The 23,969-nt window shown below is 53.3% G+C and overlaps 1 protein-coding gene across 1 annotated transcript in view; it reads left to right on the top strand.

The window, feature by feature from the left end:
• LOC143942509 (ephrin-A3-like) overlaps window positions 1-15,642 on the top strand; it is a 147,280-nt gene extending 131,638 nt beyond the window's left edge. Inside the window, exons 2-5 of the mRNA XM_077463822.1 lie at window positions 1,500-1,789; window positions 6,080-6,145; window positions 6,314-6,391; window positions 13,457-15,642. Of these exons, the coding sequence (XP_077319948.1) occupies window positions 1,500-1,789; window positions 6,080-6,145; window positions 6,314-6,391; window positions 13,457-13,578 (556 nt within the window). The 3' untranslated portion in view covers window positions 13,579-15,642. The remainder of the gene's footprint in view (window positions 1-1,499; window positions 1,790-6,079; window positions 6,146-6,313; window positions 6,392-13,456) is intronic.
• The last annotated feature ends 8,327 nt before the right edge of the window (window positions 15,643-23,969 follow it).

Genomic DNA, 23,969 nt, shown 5'->3' with positions numbered 1-23,969 from the left:
CTGCGCCCTGTGCGTAGGGCACGCCTGAACCCTGCGCCCTGTGCGTAGGGCACGCCTGAACCCTGCGCCCTGTGCGTAGGGCACGCCTGAACCCTGCGCCCTGTGCGTAGGGCACGCCTGAACCCTGCGCCCTGTGCGTAGGGCACGCCTGAACCCTGCGCCCTGTGCGTAGGGCACGCCTGAACCCTGCGCCCTGTGCGTAGGGCACGCCTGCGCCCTGTGCGTAGGGCACGCCTGAACCCTGTGCGTAGGGCACGCCTGAACCCTGTGCGTAGGGCACCCCTGAACCCTGCGCCCTGTGCGTAGGGCACCCCTGAACCCTGCGCCCTGTGCGTAGGGCACCCCTGAACCCTGCGCCCTGTGCGTAGGGCACCCCTGAACCCTGCGCCCTGTGCGTAGGGCACCCCTGAACCCTGCGCCCTGTGCGTAGGGCACCCCTGAACCCTGCGCCCTGTGCGTAGGGCACCCCTGAACCCTGCGCCCTGTGCGTAGGGCACCCCTGAACCCTGCGCCCTGTGCGTAGGGCACGCCTGAACCCTGCGCCCTGTGCGTAGGGCACGCCTGAACCCTGCGCCCTGTGCGTAGGGCACGCCTGAACCCTGCGCCCTGTGCGTAGGGCACGCCTGAACCCTGCGCCCTGTGCGTAGGGCACGCCTGAACCCTGCGCCCTGTGCGTAGGGCACGCCTGAACCCTGCGCCCTGTGCGTAGGGCACGCCTGAACCCTGCGCCCTGTGCGTAGGGCACGCCTGAACCCTGCGCCCTGTGCGTAGGGCACGCCTGAACCCTGCGCCCTGTGCGTAGGGCACGCCTGAACCCTGCGCCCTGTGCGTAGGGCACGCCTGAACCCTGCGCCCTGTGCGTAGGGCACGCCTGAACCCTGCGCCCTGTGCGTAGGGCACCCCTGAACCCTGCGCGTAGGGCACCCCTGAACCCTGTGCGTAGGGCACCCCTGAACCCTGCGCGTAGGGCACCCCTGAACCCTGCGCGTAGGGCACCCCTGAACCCTGCGCCCTGTGCGTAGGGCACCCCTGAACCCTGCGCCCTGTGCGTAGGGCACCCCTGAACCCTGCGCCCTGTGCGTAGGGCACCCCTGAACCCTGCGCCCTGTGCGTAGCGCACCCCAGATACAACTGGCTTTTTGAGGGTAACCAATGCTGTTGATGCGGCCTGTGATGAAATTGAGTTTGCCACCCCTGCTCTATCTCCTGCTGCTGCTATCTCCACCTTTTCCGTGGGTACTCCCGTGTTCTGGGGTGAATTTCGAATTCAGGAACCGGTCTAATTTAGAAGCCGGCAGATGCTTTCAACAAGCTGGAGAACCTGAGATATGATTGGCCTCAATGTAAGGCCAAAAAAGATAGGGAAATGTTTTTTTGTTTGGGAAGGGGGGGCCTACTTTACATTTAGGGTTGTCCTATCCCTGCACTTGTCATCCTCTGGTTGGGCTTCCTTTACAAAATTTGCTGACCACTTGTCTTTTCTTTTTATTTTTTTCCAGCTTGCGGCGCGATGGCTACACCGTCCAAGTGAACGTCAATGATTACCTGGACATCTACTGTCCGCACTACAATGAGACCATCGCCGACCATAGGATGGAGCAATACATTCTTTATATGGTGAACTATGAGGGCTACCGGACCTGTGACATCAGCCAGGGCTTCAAGCGTTGGGAATGTAATCGCCCGCACTCGCCCCACAGCCCCATCAAATTTTCCGAGAAGTTTCAGCGGTACAGCGCCTTCTCCCTGGGCTACGAGTTCCACGCAGGCCACGAATACTACTACATCTGTGAGTACAAGCTTGGATTTTATTTCATGTGTGAGAACGTGTCTGTAAGGATGACGACATAAAAATAGTTTCTGTGAAATCGCTCCTCACTTCGTTCTCACATTAAAAAAAAAAAACGCTGGACGCCGGTTCTGGGACTTATCTGCCGCCACCATGCCAGCTATTGTTCTGTTATCAGCCATTAGTGGCAGCTGGCATCGTTCCTCCATGATGTCCGGCACAGCACAAGAGGTTTACACCACATCGCTAATCCGCAGAATGATTGGAAGGATGGTGGATGAGGTCATGCGCTTCTCCGGGACATTTAGATGTTCTGGTGTAAGACTGGATGGGGTCATCAACCGACCTTTTATTTATTGATCTTCTGTCCTGATATTCCACTGAAACCTTATTTATAGTCGCCGATTTCTGCCCGGAAACAATGAACACGGCTGATCTGTTCTAAGAATGAGGAGTCAGAAAATGTCCTCCTCGTTACAGTGTGATGGGCTAATAAAGGCTACATCTAGAGTGCCCCTTCACCATCTGTCCCTGGGGCATCACCGATCCATCCCTAGTCCTTCACCCATCTGCCCCCTGTCCTTCACTGGTCTGTCTCTGATCCATCCCTGGCTCCATCACTTGTCCTTCCCCAGTCAGTCCAATCCTGGCGCGTCAACCTGTCCTTCCCCAGTCAGTCCAATCCTGGCGCGTCAACCTGTCCTTCCCCCAGTCCACCTCTGATTTATCCCTAGTCCTTTACTGGTCCATCACCGATCAAACCCTGGTCCTTCACCGATCCATCCGCAGTCCTTCACTGGTCCATCACCAATCTGACCCCTGTCCTTTACTGGTCCATCACCAATCTGACCCCTGTCCTTTACTGGTCCATCACCAATCTGACCCCTGTCCTTTACTGGTCCATCACCAATCTGACCCCTGTCCTTTACTGGTCCATCACCAATCTGACCCCTGTCCTTTACTGGTCCATCACCAATCTGACCCCTGTCCTTTACTGGTCCATCACCAATCTGACCCCTGTCCTTTACTGGTCCATCACCAATCTGACCCCTGTCCTTTACTGGTCCATCACCAATCTGACCCCTGTCCTTTACTGGTCCATCACCAATCTGACCCCTGTCCTTTACTGGTCCATCACCAATCTGACCCCTGTCCTTTACTGGTCCATCACCAATCTGACCCCTGTCCTTTACTGGTCCATCACCAATCTGACCCCTGTCCTTTACTGGTCCATCACCAATCTGACCCCTGTCCTTTACTGGTCCATCACCGATCTATCCCTGGTCCTTCACCAATCAATCCTCAGTCCTTCACTGGTCTGTCTCTGATCCATCCCTGGCTCCATCACTTGTCCTTCCCCAGTCAGTCCAATCCTGGCGCGTCAACCTGTCCTTCCCCAGTCCACCTCTGATTTATCCCTAGTCCTTCACTGGTCCATCACCAATCTGACCCCTGTCCTTTACTGGTCCATCACCGATCAATCCCTGGTCCTTCTCTAGTCTGTCATCGATCTATCCCTGTCCTTCACCAATCCATTCACAGTCCTTCACTGGTCCATAACTGATCCGTCCCCAATCCTTTACTGGTCCATCCCCCATTCTTCACTGGTCTAGCACTGATTCATCCTTGTCCTTTGGTCCATTACCAATCCATCCCTGGGGCTTTAATGGTCCTTCCCCAGTCCATCAATGGTCCATAATCAATCCATACCTGTACCATCGTCTGATCTTTCACCTGTCCATCAACAGCCCTTCCCCGGCCCATCACCTATCCTACTCCGGTCCATAATTTATCTGTTCCTGGTCCATTACCAGCATTTCATTGGTCTATCAATTGTCATTCCCCAGTCCATCCCTCTTGCATCACCAGTCCTTTGCTGCACTATCACCTGTCCTTCCTGATCCATCCCTGGTCTATCAACTGTCCTTCCCCGGTCCATAATCGATCCATCACCAGCCCTTCACTGGTCTCTCCTTGGTCCGTCATCAATCCCTCCTTGGTCCATCACCAGCCCTTCACTGGTCTCTCCTTTGTCCATCATCAATCCCTCCTTGGTCCATCACCAACCCTTCACTGGTCTCTCCTTTTTCCATAATCCCTCATTGGTCCATCACCAGCCCTTCACTGGTCTCTCCTTGGTCCGTCATCAATCCCTCCTTGGTCCATCACCAGCCCTTCACTGGTCTCTCCTTTGTCCATCATCAATCCCTCCTTGGTCCATCACCAACCCTTCACTGGTCTCTCCTTTTTCCATAATCCCTCATTGGTCCATCACCAGCCCTTCACTGGTCTCTCCTTGGTCCGTCATCAATCCCTCCTTGGTCCATTACCAACCCTTTACTGGTCTCTCCTTGGTCCGTCATCAATCCCTCCTTGGTCCATCACCAGCCCTTCACTGGTCTCTCCTTTGTCCATCATCAATCCCTCCTTGGTCCATCACCAGCCCTTCACTGGTCTCTCCTTTGTCCATCATCAATCCCTCCTTGGTCCATCACCAACCCTTCACTGGTCTCTCCTTTTTCCATAATCCCTCATTGGTCCATCACCAGCCCTTCACTGGTCTCTCCTTGGTCCGTCATCAATCCCTCCTTGGTCCATTACCAATCCTTCACTGGTCTCGCCTTGGTCCGTCATCAATCCCTCCTTGGTCCATCACCAGCCCTTCACTGGTCTCTCCTTTTTCCATAATCCCTCATTGGTCCATCACCAGCCCTTCACTGGTCTCTCCTTGGTCCGTCATCAATCCCTCCTTGGTCCATCACCAGCCCTTCACTGGTCTCTCCTTTTTCCATAATCCCTCATTGGTCCATCACCAGCCCTTCACTGGTCTCTCCTTGCTCCATCATCAATCCCTCCTTTGTCCATCACCAGCCCTTCACTGGTCTCTCCTTGCTCCATCATCAATCCCTCCTTGGTCCATCACCAGCCCTTCACTGGTCTCTCCTTGCTCCACCATCAATCCCTCCTTGGTCCATCGCCAGCCCTTCACTGGTCTCTCCTTGCTCCATCATCAATCCCTCCTTGGTCCATCACCAGCCCTTCACTGGTCTATCCTTTGTCCATCATCAATCCCTCCTTGGTCCATCACCAGCCCTTCACTGGTCTCTCCTTTGTCCATCATCAATCCCTCCTTGGTCCATCGCCAGCCCTTCACTGGTCTCTCCTTGGTCCGTCATCAATCCCTCCTTGGTCCATCACCAGCCCTTCACTGGTCTCTCCTTGCTCCATCATCAATCCCTCCTTGGTCCATCACCAGCCCTTCACTGGTCTCTCCTTGCTCCATCATCAATCCCTCCTTGGTCCATCACCAGCCCTTCACTGGTCTCTCCTTTGTCCATCATCAATCCCTCCTTGGTCCATCACCAACCCTTCACTGGTCTCTCCTTTGTCCATCATCAATCCCTCCTTGGTCCATCACCAGCCCTTCACTGGTCTCTCCTTGCTCCATCATCAATCCCTCCTTGGTCCATCGCCAGCCCTTCACTGGTCTCTCCTTTGTCCATCATCAATCCCTCCTTGGTCCATCGCCAGCCCTTCACTGGTCTCTCCTTTGTCCATCATCAATCCCTCCTTGGTCCATCGCCAGCCCTTCACTGGTCTATCCTTTGTCCATCATCAATCCCTCCTTGGTCCATCACCAGCCCTTCACTGGTCTCTCCTTTGTCCATCATCAATCCCTCCTTGGTCCATCACCAGCCCTTCACTGGTCTCTCCTTGCTCCATCATCAATCCCTCCTTGGTCCATCACCAGCCCTTCACTGGTCTCTCCTTTGTCCATCATCAATCCCTCCTTGGTCCATCGCCAGCCCTTCACTGGTCTCTCCTTTGTCCATCATCAATCCCTCCTTGGTCCATCACCAGCCCTTCACTGGTCTCTCCTTGGTCCGTCATCAATCCCTCCTTGGTCCATCACCAGCCCTTCACTGGTCTCTCCTTGCTCCATCATCAATCCCTCCTTGGTCCATCACCAGCCCTTCACTGGTCTCTCCTTGCTCCATCATCAATCCCTCCTTGGTCCATCACCAGCCCTTCACTGGTCTCTCCTTTGTCCATCATCAATCCCTCCTTGGTCCATCGCCAGCCCTTCACTGGTCTCTCCTTTGTCCATCATCAATCCCTCCTTGGTCCATCGCCAGCCCTTCACTGGTCTATCCTCGGTCCTCCAGCCTCTCCACAAGCTCCCAGTATTAGGCGACACTTTCGATGGATGGAAGTTTTTTTGTCTGATGCAGGTTTGGTGCATTCTTCGAAGATTTCCAACCGCTGATTTCCAATCTTTGTCTGTTTCAGCCCAACCAACCCACAACCATCGGCGTTCGTGTCTGAAGATGAAGGTCTTTGTGTGCTGTGCCACCAGTGAGTACGCCCTGAGATTATTATTATACAAGATTATCGGGGTTTAATGTATGGGATATATGGCCCTATTGGGGGGGAAGGGTGCGGGTTATTATTTTGCACAGTTGGGGGGTTGGGGGGTGTCTGGGTTGTTTTGTCAGTGGTAACGGTGTCCCTTCCCTCCTGCAGCAGCTCACTCGGGCGAGAAGCAGTCCCCCACACTGCCGCAGTTCACGATAGGACCTGAAGTGAAGATTGAGGATCTAGGTAAGCCGTAGACGCAATGTGTGGTGTCTGTCGCCCTCTGCAGGCCGGCCTGAAAATGATGGCTCACACTTGCATTCTGCTTTTCATCTCTGACCGATCGAAGGGTTAAATGTACGGCTTGTCTGAAAATTTCCTGTTAACTCATTTAGATGTTAGGTAAAGCCCCCCCCCCCCCTTCTGATCTACATATACATTAAAGAAGCGTAAGCCTCTGCTGCCCCCTACAGGTAATGTTAGGTATTATGTGCTGCTGTTCTACATATACTGAAACGTAAGAGTCTGCTGCCCCCTACAGGTAGGGTTAGGTATTGTGTAGTGATCTACATATACAGATGTGTAAGTCTTTGCTGATTATGTGCTGCAGATCTACATATAAAGAAGTATAAACCTCGGCTGCCCCAATTGTAGTGATGTTATGTGCTGCAAATCTACATTAACCAAGGCTGTATGGAAAATCCGTTACAGGTGAATCAATCTTTTCCACAGAAATGCAGAAGGCAATACATTCTGGGGGGAAGCCAATGAGAGATATGACAAATCTGCATAGGGTGGAGGTCCTGAGAGGCGGCCGCTTCGCCTGTCCTGTGGTCGGGGGTCCTGAGAAGCAGCCACGTCGCCTGTGGCGGGGGTCCTGAAAGGCGGCCACGTCGCCAGTGGCGGGGGTCCTGAAAGGCGGCCACGTCGCCAGTGGCGGGGGTCCTGAAAGGCGGCCGCGTCGCCAGTGGCGGGGGTCTTGGGAGGCGGCCGCGTCACCATTGGCGGGGGTCTTGGGAGGTGGCCGCTTCGCCTGTGGCGGGGGTCCTGGGAGGCGGCCGCGCCGCCTGTGGCGGGGGTCCTGGGAGGCGGCCGCGCCGCCTGTGGCGGGGGTCCTGGGAGGCGGCCGCGCCGCCTGAGGCGGGGGTCCTGGGAGGCGGCCGCGCCGCCTGTGGCGGGGGTCCTGGGAGGCGGCCGCGCCGCCTGTGGCGGGGGTCCTGGGAGGCGGCCGCGCCGCCTGAGGCGGGGGTCCTGGGAGGCGGCCGCGCCGCCTGAGGCGGGGGTCCTGGGAGGCGGCCGCGCCGCCTGTGGCGGGGGTCCTGGGAGGCGGCCGCGCCGCCTGTGGCGGGGGTCCTGAAAGGCGGCCGCGTCGCTTGTGGCGGGGGTCCTGGAAGGGGGGCCGCGTCGTTTGTGGCTGGGGTCCTGAGAGGCGGCCACGTCGCCTGTGGTGGGGGTCCTGGGAGGCGACCGCGCAAAAAGATTAATGTAACCAAACAAGCGGCGTGCATAGCGGCCTAGAGAATGAGGTGTCCACAGCAGCCAATCACATTGCAGCTCTCATTTCCCTTTTGAATAGAAGAGGTGGCACTTTCTCCATGTTCTGCCACGGAGTATAGAAATATTCCCTCCAGCTCTCCGGATTGAATGGAGGTAAAGGTGGAGGAACTCCGCCCCCCTCTATAAAGTGTGATTGGCGTTGCCAGTCGGTGAGTGGCAGTCGCTCTGCCCCCAATGGTGATTATACTGTTCTGTACATTAGCGGAGACGTCCAGAAGAGTCCTATTCTAGTAATATCGGTCACGGGACCCTACGGGGGTGGGGGGGTATTTGCGCACATTACCCGCCAGTCTATCTCGATTTGTTGGGTCGCTCGCTCGATCGGTCACAGTGCTCTGAAGAGCAGCCAAAACGGATGTGTGAGGGGATTAGTCAGCGCCGCGTGAATGGGCTCAGCGCTGGTTACCAGGAGACTCGCTCTCCAGCTCCATGAGAAGAATGAAGAGATTCTTGGCTGAGGAGTGGCCCAGCGGTGCCAGATCTCCATACGGGTCCTCATGGCCGAGTCTTCCATCTTCTCTCCTCACCCATAGCAGGTCCCCAACCGGAAGGGGAAATCTGCTTCCTCCAGTGCAGAGTCATGGAGGGGTGTTAGTCGCATGTGACCAGAGGCAGCAGACCTCCCATAGGGACGTGTGACCAGAGGCAGCAGACCTCCCATAGGGACGTGTGACCAGAGGCAGCAGACCTCCCATAGGGACGTGTGACCAGAGGCAGCAGACCTCCCATAGGGACGTGTGACCAGAGGCAGCAGACCCTCTATAGGGATAGGAACATGTGACCAGAGGCAGCAGACCCTCTATAGTGATAGGGATATGTGACCAGAGGCAGCAGACCCCCGATGAGGATGGTGTTCTATTCTTTATATGGTTGTCATTCATTTCTGGGTGGAGGCTCTTGTATAACACAATGCACGCTCCTCCACATAGAATGAACCTGTAGAAATGTTATCGGCAGCAATCTTTGTACTTTCATAGACCTCTGTGATCCTGCAGAGAGCTCTGGAACTGGGATGGACTTTGATGCAATTTCCAACTTCAGCCCCAAAGTCATGCTTCTGCCCCGGCCCCCTCAGTGTTGTGATAGGTAGACTCGTTGATTTAATAAGGAGGTGTAGGCGGGCAAAAAACCCCTAACGTAAAGTCCTTGTTGGCAGAAAAGTGTGCCATTGCAGAGCGACTAGAAGATAGACGGGCAGATTGGGGTAGGGAGTTCCAGAGGAAGAGAAGCTCTATAGAAGTCCTGAAGATGAGCTTGGGAGGAGGTGATAAGGGATCTAGACAGCAGGAGGTCTCGGGAGTAGAGAGTAGGGTTTGGGTGGTATTTTAGGATTAGGTTGGTGATGTAGCTGGGGGCAGAGATGTATATTGCTTTTTTATGTTAATATTTTTAGTTTTATTTGTTGGCTTAATGGAGGGATTGGTAGAGAGGGGTGGAGGACACTGAATGGAGGTCAGTGGAGGGATTGGTAGAGAGGGGTGGAGGACACTGAATGGAGGTCAGTGGAGGGATTGGTAGAGAGGGGTGGAGGACACTGAATGGAGGCCAGTGGAGGGATTGGTAGAGAGGGGTGGAGGACACTGAATGGAGGTCAGTGGAGGGATTGGTAGAGAGGGGTGGAGGACACTGAATGGAGGCCAGTGGAGGGATTGGTAGAGAGGGGTGGAGGACACTGAATGGAGACCAGTGGAGGGATTGGTAGAGAGGGGTGGAGGACACTGAATGGAGACCAGTGGAGGGATTGGTAGAGAGGGGTGGAGGACACTGAATGGAGGTCAGTGGAGGGATTGGTAGAGAGGGGTGGAGGACACTGAATGGAGGTCAGTGGAGGGATTGGTAGAGAGGGGTGGAGGACACTGAATGGAGGTCAGTGGAGGGATTGGTAGAGAGGGGTGGAGGACACTGAATGGAGGTCAGTGGAGGGATTGGTAGAGAGGGGTGGAGGACACTGAATGGAGGCCAGTGGAGGGATTGGTAGAGAGGGGTGGAGGACACTGAATGGAGACCAGTGGAGGGATTGGTAGAGAGGGGTGGAGGACACTGAATGGAGACCAGTGGAGGGATTGGTAGAGAGGGGTGGAGGACACTGAATGGAGGTCAGTGGAGGGATTGGTAGAGAGGGGTGGAGGACACTGAATGGAGGTCAGTGGAGGGATTGGTAGAGAGGGGTGGAGGACACTGAATGGAGGTCAGTGGAGGGATTGGTAGAGAGGGGTGGAGGACACTGAATGGAGGTCAGTGGAGGGATTGGTAGAGAGGGGTGGAGGACACTGAATGGAGGCCAGTGGAGGGATTGGTAGAGAGGGGTGGAGGACACTGAATGGAGACCAGTGGAGGGATTGGTAGAGAGGGGTGGAGGACACTGAATGGAGACCAGTGGAGGGATTGGTAGAGAGGGGTGGAGGACACTGAATGGAGGTCAGTGGAGGGATTGGTAGAGAGGGGTGGAGGACACTGAATGGAGGTCAGTGGAGGGATTGGTAGAGAGGGGTGGAGGACACTGAATGGAGGTCAGTGGAGGGATTGGTAGAGAGGGGTGGAGGACACTGAATGGAGGTCAGTGGAGGGATTGGTAGAGAGGGGTGGAGGACACTGAATGGAGGTCAGTGGAGGGATTGGTAGAGAGGGGTGGAGGACACTGAATGGAGGTCAGTGGAGGGATTGGTAGAGAGGGGTGGAGGACACTGAATGGAGGTCAGTGGAGGGATTGGTAGAGAGGGGTGGAGGACACTGAATGGAGGTCAGTGGAGGGATTGGTAGAGAGGGGTGGAGGACACTGAATGGAGGTCAGTGGAGGGATTGGTAGAGAGGGGTGGAGGACACTGAATGGAGGTCAGTGGAGGGATTGGTAGAGAGGGGTGGAGGACACTGAATGGAGGTCAGTGGAGGGATTGGTAGAAAGGGATGGAAGACACTGAATGGAGACCAGTGGAGGGATTGGTAGAGAGGAGTGGAGGACACTGAATGGAGGTCAGTGGAGGGATTGGTAGAGAGGGGTGGAGGACACTGAATGGAGACCAGTGGAGGGATTGGTAGAGAGGAGTGGAGGACACTGAATGGAGGTCAGTGGAGGGATTGGTACAGAGGGGTGGAGGACACTGAATGGAGGTCAGTGGAGGGATTGGTAGAGAGGGGTGGAGGACACTGAATGGAGGTCAGTGGAGGGATTGGTAGAGAGGGGTGGAGGACACTGAATGGAGGTCAGTGGAGGGATTGGTAGAGAGGGGTGGAGGACACCGAATGGAGGTCAGTGGAGGGATTGGCGGAGAGGGGTGGAGGACACTGAATGGAGGTCAGTGGAGGGATTGGTAGAGAGGGGTGTAGGACACTGAATGGAGACCAGTGGAGGGATTGGTAGAGAGGAGTGGAGGACACTGAATGGAGGTCAGTGGAGGGATTGGTACAGAGGGGTGGAGGACACTGAATGGAGGTCAGTGGAGGGATTGGTAGAGAGGGGTGGAGGACACTGAATGGAGGTCAGTGGAGGGATTGGTAGAGAGGGGTGGAGGACACTGAATGGAGGTCAGTGGAGGGATTGGTAGAGAGGGGTGGAGGACACTGAATGGAGGTCAGTGGAGGGATTGGCGGAGAGGGGTGGAGGACACTGAATGGAGGTCAGTGGAGGGATTGGCGGAGAGGGGTGGAGGACACTGAATGCAGGCCAGTGGAGAGGGGTGGACACTGAATGGAGGGGTCAGTGGAGGGATTGGTGGAGGACACTGAATGGAGGCCAGTGGAGGGATTGGTAGAGAGGGGTGGAGGACACTGAATGGAGGCCAGTGGAGGGATTGGTGGAGAGGGGTGGAGGACACTGAATGGGAGGCCAGTGGAGGGATTGGTGGAGAACACTGAATGGAGGGATTGGCAGAGAGGGATGGAGGCCATTGGAGGGATTGGCAGAGATGGGTTGGCAGATACTGAGCAGTAAGGTGGATGAATCTGCGGAAGCATTCATGATAAACTAAAGCGAGGATAACCTATGTAGAGTTCGGTCAACGATTGGAGTTGTAGTAGCCAAAGCAGAGATAACCAGGCAGTGAAATTGGTATCTTGGTGCTGCTGTTGGTTAAGAAGGGGCGTATTTTGGAGATGTTCCTCATCTGTCATTGGTTAGGAAGGGGTGTATTTTGGAGATGTTCCTGATCTGTCGTTGGTTAGGAAGGGGCGTATTTTGGAGATGTTCCTGATCTTTCGTTGGTTAGGAAGGGGCGTATTTTGGAGATGTTCCTCATCTGTCATTGGTTAGGAAGGGGTGTATTTTGGAGATGTTCCTCATCTGTCATTGGTTAGGAAGGGGTGTATTTTGGAGATGTTCCTGATCTGTCATTGGTTAGGAAGGGGCGTATTTTGGAGATGTTCCTCATCTGTCATTGGTTAGGAAGGGGTGTATTTTGGAGATGTTCCTGATCTGTCGTTGGTTAGGAAGGGGTGTATTTTGGAGATGTTCCTGATCTGTCGTTGGTTAGGAAGGGGTGTATTTTGGAGATGTTCCTGATCTGTCATTGGTTAAGAAGGGGCGTATTTTGGAGATGTTCCTGATCTGTCGTTGGTTAGGAAGGGGTGTATTTTGGAGATGTTCCTGATCTGTCGTTGGTTAGGAAGGGGTGTATTTTGGAGATGTTCCTGATCTGTCGTTGGTTAGGAAGGGGCGTATTTTGGAGATGTTCCTGATCTGTCGTTGGTTAGGAAGGGGCGTATTTTGGAGATGTTCCTGATCTGTCGTTGGTTAGGAAGGGGTGTATTTTGGAGATGTTCCTGATCTGTCGTTGGTTAGGAAGGGGTGTATTTTGGAGATGTTCCTGATCTGTCGTTGGTTAGGAAGGGGCGTATTTTGGAGATGTTCCTGATCTGTCGTTGGTTAGGAAGGGGTGTATTTTGGAGATGTTCCTGATCTTTCGTTGGTTAGGAAGGGGCGTATTTTGGAGATGTTCCGGATCTGTCATTGGTTAGGAAGGGGTGTATTTTGGAGATGTTCCTGATCTGTCGTTGGTTAGGAAGGGGCGTATTTTGGAGATGTTCCGGATCTGTCATTGGTTAGGAAGGGGTGTATTTTAGAGATGTTCCTGATCTGTCATTGGTTAGGAAGGGGCGTATTTTGGAGATGTTCCTCATCTGTTGTTGGTAAGGAAGGGGCGTATTTTGGAGATGTTCCTGATCTGTCATTGGTTAGGAAGGGGCGTATTTTGGAGATGTTCCTGATCTGTCATTGGTTAGGAAGGGGCGTATTTTGGAGATGTTCCTGAGCTGTCGTTGGTTAGGAAGGGGCGTATTTTGGAGATATTCCTGATCTGTCATTGGTTAGGAAGGGGCGTATTTTGGAGATGTTCCTGATCTGTCATTGGTTAGGAAGGGGCGTATTTTGAAGATGTTCCTGATCTGTCATTGGTTAGGAAGGGGCGTATTTTGGAGATGTTCCAGATCTGTCATTGGTTAGGAAGGGGCGTATTTTGGAGATGTTCCAGATCTGTCATTGGTTAGGAAGGGGCGTATTTTGGAGATGTTCCGGATCTGTCATTGGTTAGGAAGGGGCGTATTTTGGAGATGTTCCTGATCTGTCATTGGTTAGGAAGGGGCGTATTTTGGAGATGTTCCTGATCTGTCATTGGTTAGGAAGGGGCGTATTTTGGAGATGTTCCAGATCTGTCATTGGTTAGGAAGGGGCGTATTTTGAAGATGTTCCTGATCTGTCATTGGTTAGGAAGGGGCGTATTTTGAAGATGTTCCGGATCTCACACAATCTCTCTTCTATTTCAGGTAACTTCAACCCGGAGATCCCCAAGCTGGAGAAGAGCATCAGCGGGACGAGCCCGAAGAGGGAACACTTACATTTGACTGTGGCCGTGTGTCTGATTTTAATGACGCTCTTGGCATCTTAGTTTTGCCCGCTGCAGGACTGGTCTGGAGGCCGATGGAACCGGAATACTCTGCGGATCGGACTCATGACTGCACAGGTTGGGTCACAGCGGGGCGAGGACGGCACTCTGTCCTCCGTGTCTTTTTTTTCTACCTTGGTTTTTTTTTTTTTTTTCTCAAGAGACTCGACCTGCGGCACTAGAACACTCCCCTGGTGGGTGCCACCTCTAATAACAATTCTAATAATATGCCGGGGCCGAGCCGGATCAATAACCCGCTGCCAAATGATTCTGACAGACTTCTCAGTTCATGGCCCCGATGTGGAATTCTCACGGGCTGTTCTTACTTGAGTGCCTACACCCTGCTGTCCTCCGCACGGACTGTGTGTGTGCCAGGAGCTGGGGGGTGACCACAGAACATCATCGAGTTAGTTGGCCTTACCGTCCCTGAAAATTGGTTGCGTACGTCTCACGAGCCTGGGCACGCCCCCCACCTTCAGCCCCTCCCCCCGAGGTCCTCCACTCTTCGTGACCTTCAGCTTGGAGAGGAGCGAATCTCATGGATTTAATGGGTCCCTCGTGCCTTGTGGCACCGTAGCAGATCTCCTTTATATGCCACGTTCAGCAGCCCCACCCCCATCCCTCTGGTGCCAATTGTGTACTAACCTCCCCCTCCCTTATCATAACACCATGTATCGACTGACCACACGCAACCTTACCCTACTGCAATGGATGATGGACTGTATGCCAAGGCGTGGTCTTCTGGGGCCACCCGCCTTCACCGCTCTTCGTGTGGCTGCAATTAGAACCCGCCCCCCAGACCGGCCTGATGCAAACTGATAATTGGTCGCCCCCAGGTGGTGGCTGTTTGAGTATGGAAGCCTTACGGAGATTTACTACCAATTGGGGAAAACCACATGGAATCTTCTTACAATAACCTATGGTTCCTCCAGGGTGGTGGGGGGGCAGTCTTCTCACCATAACGGTGCGGAAGCTTCATAAGACACATGTGCAGCCGTGCCCCCCCCCCCCCAGCCGCGGCACCAAACTCCAGTTTCCAGGCAGTATGGCAACACCACGGCCATCGGGACACCGGGTGCCAGGCTAACACTGGAGGGTGGAGGCACCTGAAACGTCACCCAAACACACCGCTCATACCAGATAGTTCTTGCACTAGGTCTTTCCTCCTCCCCTTCCCCCCCATATGCTGGTGATGCCGATCGCGGCACAGCATTCTATAGAGTGGGGTAAATGATAGAAACTCCTGAAATGTTTTCATTCCATCCTCCGGTACCGCTCTGAGGTCATGTTTGGATCCTGTTGTTCCCCACACCCGATGGTTGAAGCTGCACACCGCCGTTATGGAAAGTTCAACTCAACTTTATTGTTCCCAGAACATCAGGGAACACTCGTAATACGCTCTACAAATGAAGCTCCTGTAAAGGACGAAACGCGTAGATGGGAGGCTCTGGGGCGGTTTCACTGATGAACTGGAATGAAGAAGTTGACTTTCCTGGAGCAGCCGTGTGCGGCTTCAGTCATACAACGGAATATTGACCAACCATGAAATTTTAGTTTTACTCCATTATTTGGAGCCACTCGCGGTTCTGCTTCCGTTATTGGTTTAGAACCCCCAATTCTGCCATGGACAGACAGTGGTCGGGTGTCAGACGGTGCCGTATTTCATGTCACAAGCCATCCTGTACTGTCTGGTGTGGTGGAATATTCTAGAGAAGGTTTACTCACCGGATCTCCTAATAGAAGAATTCAATCCAACTTCGGTTTTGTTCGGTTGTGATTTGGAAAACGTTGCGGCTTCTGTCAGACTCAGATCTCCGCATCTCATTGTGGGAGGGGCCAAGTCACCACAGAAAATCAACTATGTGGGAGGGGCAGAGACACAAACTACTGCGGGGAAATCACCATGGAGGGGGACCGAGATAAACCACGGGGGGTAAATCTCCCCATTGTGGGAGGGGCAGAGACACAAACTATATTGAAATCCCAACAATTTGGGAGGGCAGAGACACAAATTACTGGGGGAAGCAATTTCCACATTGTGGGAGGGGCAGAGACACAAACTACTGCAGGAAATCTCCACATTGTGGGAGGGGCAGAGATAAAGACGCAAACTACTGGGGGGAGGACGAAATCTCCACATTGTGGGAGGGGCAGAGACACAAACTACATGGAAATCCCACCAATTTGGGAGGGGCAGAGACACAAACTACATGGAAATCCCACCAATTTGGGAGGGGCAGAGACACAAACTACATGGAAATCCCACCAATTTGGGAGGGGCAGAGACACAAACTATATTGAAATCCCACCAGTTTGGGAGGGGCAGAGACACAAATTACTGGGGGAAGCAATTTCCACATTGTGGGAGGGGCAGAGACACTACTGCGGGGAAATCACCATGGAGGGGGACCGAGATAAACCACGGTGGAGGAAATCTCCCCATTGTGGGAGGGGCAGAGACACTACACGGAAAGCTCCACATTGTGGGAGGGGCGGAGACACTACACGGAAAGCTCCGCATTGTGGGAGGGGCGGAGACACTACACGGAAAGCTCCACATTGTGGGAGGGGCGGAGACACTACACGGAAAGCTCCACATTGTGGGAGGGGCAGAGACACTACACGGAAAGCTCCGCGTTGTGGGAGGGGCGGAGACACTACACGGAAAGCTCTGCATTGTGGGAGGGGCGGAGACACTACACGGAAAGCTCCGCATTGTGGGAGGGGCGGAGACACTACACGGAAAGCTCCGCATTGTGGGAGGGGCGGAGACACTACACGGAAAGCTCCACATTGTGGGAGGGGCAGAGACACTACACGGAAAGCTCCACATTGTGGGAGGGGCGGAGACACTACACGGAAAGCTCCACATTGTGGGAGGGGCGGAGACACTACACGGAAAGCTCCACATTGTGGGAGGGGCGGAGACACTACACGGAAAGCTCCGCATTGTGGGAGTGGCAGAGACACTACACAGAAAGCTCTGCGTTGTGGGAGGGACAGAGACACAAACTACATGGAAATCCCACCAATTTGGGAGGGGCAGAGACACAAACTATATTGAAATCCCACCAATTTGGGAGGGGCAGAGACACAAATAACTGGGGGGAGGAATTTCCACATTGTGGGAGGGGCAGACACACAAACTACATCGAAATCTCCATTGTGGGAGGGGCAGAGACACACACATCATGGAAATCTCACCAATGTGGGAGGGGCAAAGACGCAAACTACTGGGGTGAGGACAAAATCTCCACATTGTGGGAGGGGCAGAGATACTACATGGAAATCTCCGCGTTGTGGGAGGGGCGGAGACACTACATGGAAATCTCCGCGTTGTGGGAGGGGCAGAGACACTACATGGAAATCTCCGCGTTGTGGGAGGGGCGGAGACACTACATGGAAATCTCCGCGTTGTGGGAGGGGCGGAGACACTACATGGAAATCTCCACATTGTGGGAGGGGCCGAGGCAATTTTAGGGCTGGGAAGTCTCCCCATTGGAATCTGGAAGAAGCCGTCTGATGATTGAACCCAAAACCAAAGTTGGACTCTAATAGAAGGATCTTCTCGCACACGGCGGGGGCGGGGCTGAATGGAAGGGGGCGGAGTGTATTCTTGCCCAGTGCTCCCCTCCAATCACGTGACTTATGGAATTGTCCGGTCGGTTTGCGGCCACATTGGTGCTTTCCGGGTTCTGCTGAAATGACCTCCAGGTTTTACCCCTCCCTATAGAGCTGTAGGGGAAGGTCACGTGATTCCCTCCATTGGAAGCGCAGAAGGCGGAGCCGGGGGCGGGGTTTGTGTATATACATATCTATCTCTAGATGTATACAATTGTCCTGACGAGCTGTAAATACATTGACGTGGTCTCCTTGTCTTCTGTGAAGGCCGATCTCCACCTATGCAATGCACAGACACTTTCCAGACAATAAAGATCAGACTGACCTTTGTACCCGCTGTGTCCGCTCTCCTTTTCTTCATCCGGGGTCCTCGGGGGCGGGGACACCCGCTACAAGACACGCCCTCCCGGAGTCGCTGGCATTGCTGGGTTTGTATTTTGGTGCAGATTGGACCGCTGGGCTTCAGACATGTGGGAACACAGACAGTTCTTATTGCAGGCACACCGAGAAGGAACGTGGACGAGCCACGCCCAGAACGGGTAATCCCACCCACTGGGAGCTCACACTGGGCTCCGCACATCGTCTCTCCTATCACAGTGTCTGCAATAAGAACTGTCTGTTCTGAACATCGCTCACATACAGGCTGATCGTCTACAAATCCCGACCGCCCCTTATAAAAAAACAGAAGATTTTGGAGTTTTGAAAATCCATTTTTTTGTAGGACAGAAGATCAGAAGTAAGACCCTCCCACAACAACAGAGGGGGAGGAGCCTGTGCCCCATCATTGGTATCAGTGGGAGGAATAGTGCCCCATCATTGGTATCAGTGTGAGGAATAGTGCCCCATCATTGGTATCAGTGGGAGGAATAGTGCCCCATCATTGGTATCAGTGGGAGGAATAGTGCCCCAGCATTGGTGTCAGTGGGGGGAATAGTGCCCCATCATTGATGTCAGTGGGAGGAATAGTGCCCCATCATTGGTATCAGTGGGAGGAATAGTGCCCCATCATTGATGTCAGTGGGAGGAATAGTGCCCCTTCATTGGTATCAGTGGGGGGAATAGTGCCCCATCAGTGGGAGGAATAGTGCCCCATCATTGGTTTCAGTGGGAGGAATAGTGCCCCAGCATTGGTGTCAGTGGGGGGAATAGTGCCCCATCATTGATGTCAGTGGGAGGAATAGTGCCCCATCATTGGTATCAGTGGGAGGAATAGTGCCCCATCATTGATATCAGTGGGAGGAATAGTGCCCCTTCATTGGTATCAGTGGGGGGAATAGTGCCCCATCAGTGGGAGGAATAGTGCCCCATCATTGGTTTCAGTGGGAGGAATAGTGCCCCTTCATTGGTATCAGTGGGGGGAATAGTGCCCCAGCATTGGTGTCAGTGGGAGGAATAGTGCCCCATCATTGGTTTCAGTGGGAGGAATAGTGCCCCATCATTGGTGTCAGTGGGAGGAATAGTGCCCCATCATTGGTGTCAGTGGGATGAATAGTGCCCCATTATTGGTGTCAGTGGGAGGAATAGTGTCCCATCATTGGTGTCAGTAGGAGGAATAGTGCCCCATCATTGGTGTCAGTGGAGGGAATAGTGCCCCATCATTCGTATCAGTGGGGGGAATAGTGCCCCATCATTGGTGTCAGTGGAGGGAATAGTGCCCCATCATTGGTGTCAGTGGGGGGAATAGTGCCCCATTATTGGTGTCAGTGGGAGGAATAGTGCCCCATCATTGGTGTCAGTGGGATGAATAGTGCCCCATTATTGATGTCAGTGGGAGGAATAGTGCCCCATCATTGGTGTCAGTGGGAGGAATAGTGCCCCATCATTGGTGTCAGTGGGGAAATAGTGCCCCATCATTGGTGTCAGTGGGAGGAATAGTGCCCCATCATTGGTATCAGTGGGATGAATAGTGCCCCATCATTGGTGTCAGTGGGGGGGAATAGTGCCCCATCATTGGTGTCAGTGGGAGGAATAGTGCCCCATCATTGGTATCAGTGGGAGGAATAGTGCCCCATCATTGGTGTCAGTGGGAGGAATAGTGCCCCATCATTGGTGTCAGTGGGGAAATAGTGCCCCATCATTGGTGTCAGTGGGAGGAATAGTGCCCCATCATTGGTGTCAGTGGGATGAATAGTGCCCCATCATTGGTGTCAGTGGGGGGGAATAGTGCCCCATCATTGGTGTCAGTGGGAGGAATAGTGCCCCATCATTGGTGTCAGTGGGGAAATAGTGCCCCATCATTGGTGTCAGTGGGAGGAATAGTGCCCCATCATTGGTATCAGTGGGAGGAATAGTGCCCCATCATTGGTGTCAGTGGGAGGAATAGTGCCCCATCATTGGTATCAAGGGGAGGAATAGTGCCCCATCATTGGTGTCAGTGGGAGGAATAGTGCCCCATCATTGGTGTCAGTGGGATGAATAGTGCCCCATCATTGGTGTCAGTGGGGGGGAATAGTGCCCCATCATTGGTGTCAGTGGGGAGGAATAGTGCCCCATCATTGGTGTCAGTGGGAGGAATAGTGCCCCATCATTGGTATCAGTGGGAGGAATAGTGCCCCATCATTGGTATCAGTGGGAGGAAAAGTGCCCCATCATTGGTGTCAGTGGGGGGAAAAGTGCCCCATCATTGGTGTCAGTGGGATGAATAGTGCCCCATCATTGGTATCAGTGGGAGGAATAGTGCCCCATCATTGGTGTCAGTGGGATGAATAGTGCCCCATCATTGGTGTCAGTGGGAGGAATAGTGCCCCATCATTGGTGTCAGTGGGAGGAATAGTGCCCCATCATTGGTGTCAGTGGGAGGAATAGTGCCCCATCATTGGTGTCAGTGGGGGGGAATAGTGCGCCATTATTGGTGTCAGTGGGAGGAATAGTGCCCCATCATTGGTGTCAGTGGGATGAATAGTGCCCCATCATTGGTGTCAGTGGGAGGAATAGTGTCCCATCATTGGTGTCAGTAGGAGGAATAGTGTCCCATCATTGGTGTCAGTGGGAGGAATAGTGCCCCATCATTGGTGTCAGTGGGAGGAATAGTGCCCCATCATTCGTATCAGTGGGGGGAATAGTGCCCCATCATTGGTGTCAGTGGAGGGAATAGTGCCCCATCATTGGTGTCAGTGGGGGGAATAGTGCCCCATCATTGGTGTCAGTGGGATGAATAGTGCCCCATTATTGGTGTCAGTGGGAGGAATAGTGCCCCATCATTGGTGTCAGTGGGAGGAATAGTGCCCCATCATTGGTGTCAGTGGGGGAATAGTGCCCCATCATTGGTGTCAGTGGGATGAATAGTGCCCCATTATTGGTGTCAGTGGGGAGAATAGTGCCCCATCATTGGTGTCAGTGGGATGAATAGTGCCCCATTATTGGTGTCAGTGGGAGGAAAAGTGCCCCATCATTGGTGTCAGTGGGAGGAATAGTGCCTCATCATTGGTGTCAGTGGGATGAATAGTGCCCCATCATTCGTATCAGTGGGAGGAATAGTGCCCCATCATTGGTGTCAGTGGGAGGAATAGTGCCCCATTATTGGTGTCAGTGGAGGGAATAGTGCCCCATTATTGGTGTCAGTGGGGGGAATAGTGCCCCATTATTGGTGTCAGTGGGAGGAATAGTGCCCCATTATTGGTGTCAGTGGGAGGAATAGTGCCCCATTATTGGTGTCAGTGGGAGGAATAGTGCCCCATCATTGGTGTCAGTAGGAGGAATAGTGCCCCATCATTGGTGTCCGCGGGAGGAATAGTGCCCCATCATTGGTGTCAGTGGGGGGAATAGTGCTCCATCATTGGTTTCAGTGGGAGGAATAGTGCCCCATTATTGGTGTCAGTGGGAGGAGTAGTGCCCCATCATTGGTGTCAGTGGGGGAATAGTGCCCCATTATTGGTGTCAGTGGGGGGAATAGTGCCCCATCATTAGTGTCAGTGGAGGTAATAGTGCCCCATCATTGGTATCAGTGGGAGGAATAGTGCCCCATCATTGGTGTCAGTGGGGGGAATAGTGCCCCATCATTCGTATCAGTGGGGGAAATAGTGCCCCATCATTGGTGTCAGTGGGAGGAATAGTGTCCCATCATTGGTGTCAGTGGGAGGAATAGTGCCCCATCATTGGTATCAGTGGGAGGAATAGTGCCCCATCATTGGTATCAGTGGGAGGAATAGTGCCCCATCATTGGTGTCAGTGGGGGGAATAGTGCCCCATCATTCGTATCAGTGGGGGAAATAGTGCCCCATCATTGGTGTCAGTGGGAGGAATAGTGTCCCATCATTGGTGTCAGTGGGAGGAATAGTGTCCCATCATTGGTGTCAGTGGGGGGAATAGTGCCCCATCATTGGTATCAGTGGGATGAATAGTGCCCCATCATTGGTGTCAGTGGGGGGAATAGTGCCCCATCATTGGTGTCAGTGGGAGGAATAGTGCCCCATCATTGGTGTCCGTGGGAGGAATATTGCCCCATCATTGGTATCAGTGGGAGGAATAGTGCCCCATCATTGGTATCAGTGGGAGGAATAGTGCCCCATCATTCGTATCAGTGGGAGGAATAGTGCCCCATCATTGGTATCAGTGGGAAGAATAGTGCCCCATCATTGGTGTCAGTGGGAGGAATAGTGCCCCATCATTGGTGTCAGTGGGAGGAATAGTGCCCCATCATTGGTATCAGTGGGAGGAATAGTGCCCCATCATTCGTATCAGTGGGAGGAATAGTGCCCCATCATTGGTATCAGTGGGATGAATAGTGCCCCATCATTGGTGTCAGTGGGAGGAATAGTGCCTCATCATTGGTGTCAGTGGGAGGAATAGTGCCCCATCATTCGTATCAGTGGGAGGAATAGTGCCCCATCATTGGTGTCAGTGGGAGGAATAGTGCCCCATCATTGGTGTCAGTGGGAGGAAAAGTGCCCCATTATTGGTGTCAGTGGGAGGAAAAGTGCCCCATCATTCGTATCAGTGGGAGGAATAGTGCCCCATCATTCGTATCAGTGGGAGGAATAGTGCCCCATCATTGGTGTCAGTGGGAGGAATAGTGCCCCATCATTGGTGTCAGTGGGAGGAATAGTGCCCCATCATTGGTGTCAGTGGGAGGAATAGTGCCCCATCATTGGTGTCAGTGGGGGGAATAGTGTCCCATCATTGGTGTCAGTGGGAGGAATAGTGCCCCATCATTGGTATCAGTGGGATGAATAGTGCCCCATCATTGGTGTCAGTGGGGGGAATAGTGTCCCATCATTGGTATCAGTGGGAGGAATAGTGCCCCATCATTGGTGTCAGTGGGGGGAATAGTGCCCCATCATTGGTGTCAGTGGGGGGAATAATACCCCATCATTGGTGTCAGTGGGAGGAATAGTGCCCCATCATTGGTGTCAGTGAGAGGAATAGTGTCTCATCATTGGTGTCAGTGGGAGGAATAGTGCCCCATCATTGGTGTCAGTGGGAGGAATAGTGTCTCATCATTGGTGTCAGTGGGAGGAATAGTGCCCCATCATTGGTGTCAGTGGGAGGAATAGTGCCCCATCATTGGTGTCAGTGGGAGGAATAGTGCCCCATCATTGGTGTCAGTGGGGGGAATAGTGTCCCATCATTGGTGTCAGTGGGAGGAATAGTGCCCCATCATTGGTGTCAGTGGGAGGAATAGTGCCCCATCATTGGTGTCAGTGGGAGGAATAGTGTCCCATCATTGGTGTCAGTGGGGGGAATAGTGTCCCATCATTGGTGTCAGTGGGGGGAATAGTGTCCCATCATTGGTATCAGTGGGAGGAATAGTGCCCCATCATTGGTGTCAGTGGGAAGAATAGTGTCCCATCATTGGTATCAGTGGGAGGAATAGTGTCCCATCATTGGTATCAGTGGGAGGAATAGTGCCCCATCATTGGTATCAGTGGGAGGAATAGTGTCCCATCATTGGTATCAGTGGGGGGAATAGTGTCCCATCATTGGTGTCAGTAGGAGGAATAGTGCCCCATCATTGGTGTCAGTGGGAGGAATAGTGTCCCATCATTGGTATCAGTGGGAGGAATAGTGTCCCATCATTGGTATCAGTGGGGGGAATAGTGTCCCATCATTGGTGTCAGTGGGAGGAATAGTGTCCCATCATTGGTATCAGTGGGAGGAATAGTGCCCCATCATTGGTATCAGTGGGAGGAATAGTGTCCCATCATTGGTATCAGTGGGGGGAATAGTGTCCCATCATTGGTATCAGTGCGAGGAATAGTGCCCCATCATTGGTATCAGTGGGAGGAATAGTGCCCCATCATTGGTGTCAGTGGGAGGAATAGTGCCCCATCATTGGTGTCAGTGGGAGGAATAGTGCCCCATCATTGGTGTCAGTGGGGGGAATAGTGTCCCATCATTGGTATCAGTGGGAGGAATAGTGTCCCATCATTGGTGTCAGTGGGGGGAATAGTGTCCCATCATTGGTGTCAGTGGGAGGAATAGTGCCCCATCATTGGTGTCAGTGGGGGGAATAGTGTCCCATCATTGGTGTCAGTGGGAGGAATAGTGCCCCATCATTGGTATCAGTGGGAGGAATAGTGCCCCATCATTGGTATCAGTGGGAGGAATAGTGCCCCATCATTGGTGTCAGTGGGAGGAATAGTGTCCCATCATTGGTGTCAGTGGGAGGAATAGTGCCCCATCATTGGTATCAGTGGGAGGAATAGTGCCCCATCATTGGTATCAGTGGGAGGAATAGTGCCCCATCATTGGTATCAGTGGGAGGAATAGTGCCCCATCATTGGTATCAGTGGGAGGAATAGTGTCCCATCATTGGTGTCAGTGGGAGGAATAGT

Source organism: Lithobates pipiens, unplaced genomic scaffold (assembly GCF_037356315.1).
Source record: "Lithobates pipiens isolate NorthernLeopardFrog02 unplaced genomic scaffold, aLitPip1_a1.2 Scaffold_30, whole genome shotgun sequence".
Classification (NCBI taxonomy): Eukaryota; Metazoa; Chordata; class Amphibia; order Anura; family Ranidae; genus Lithobates; species Lithobates pipiens.
The sequence above is the reverse complement of the archived record's forward strand: the minus strand, read 5'-3'. Positions and strand labels throughout refer to the sequence as shown.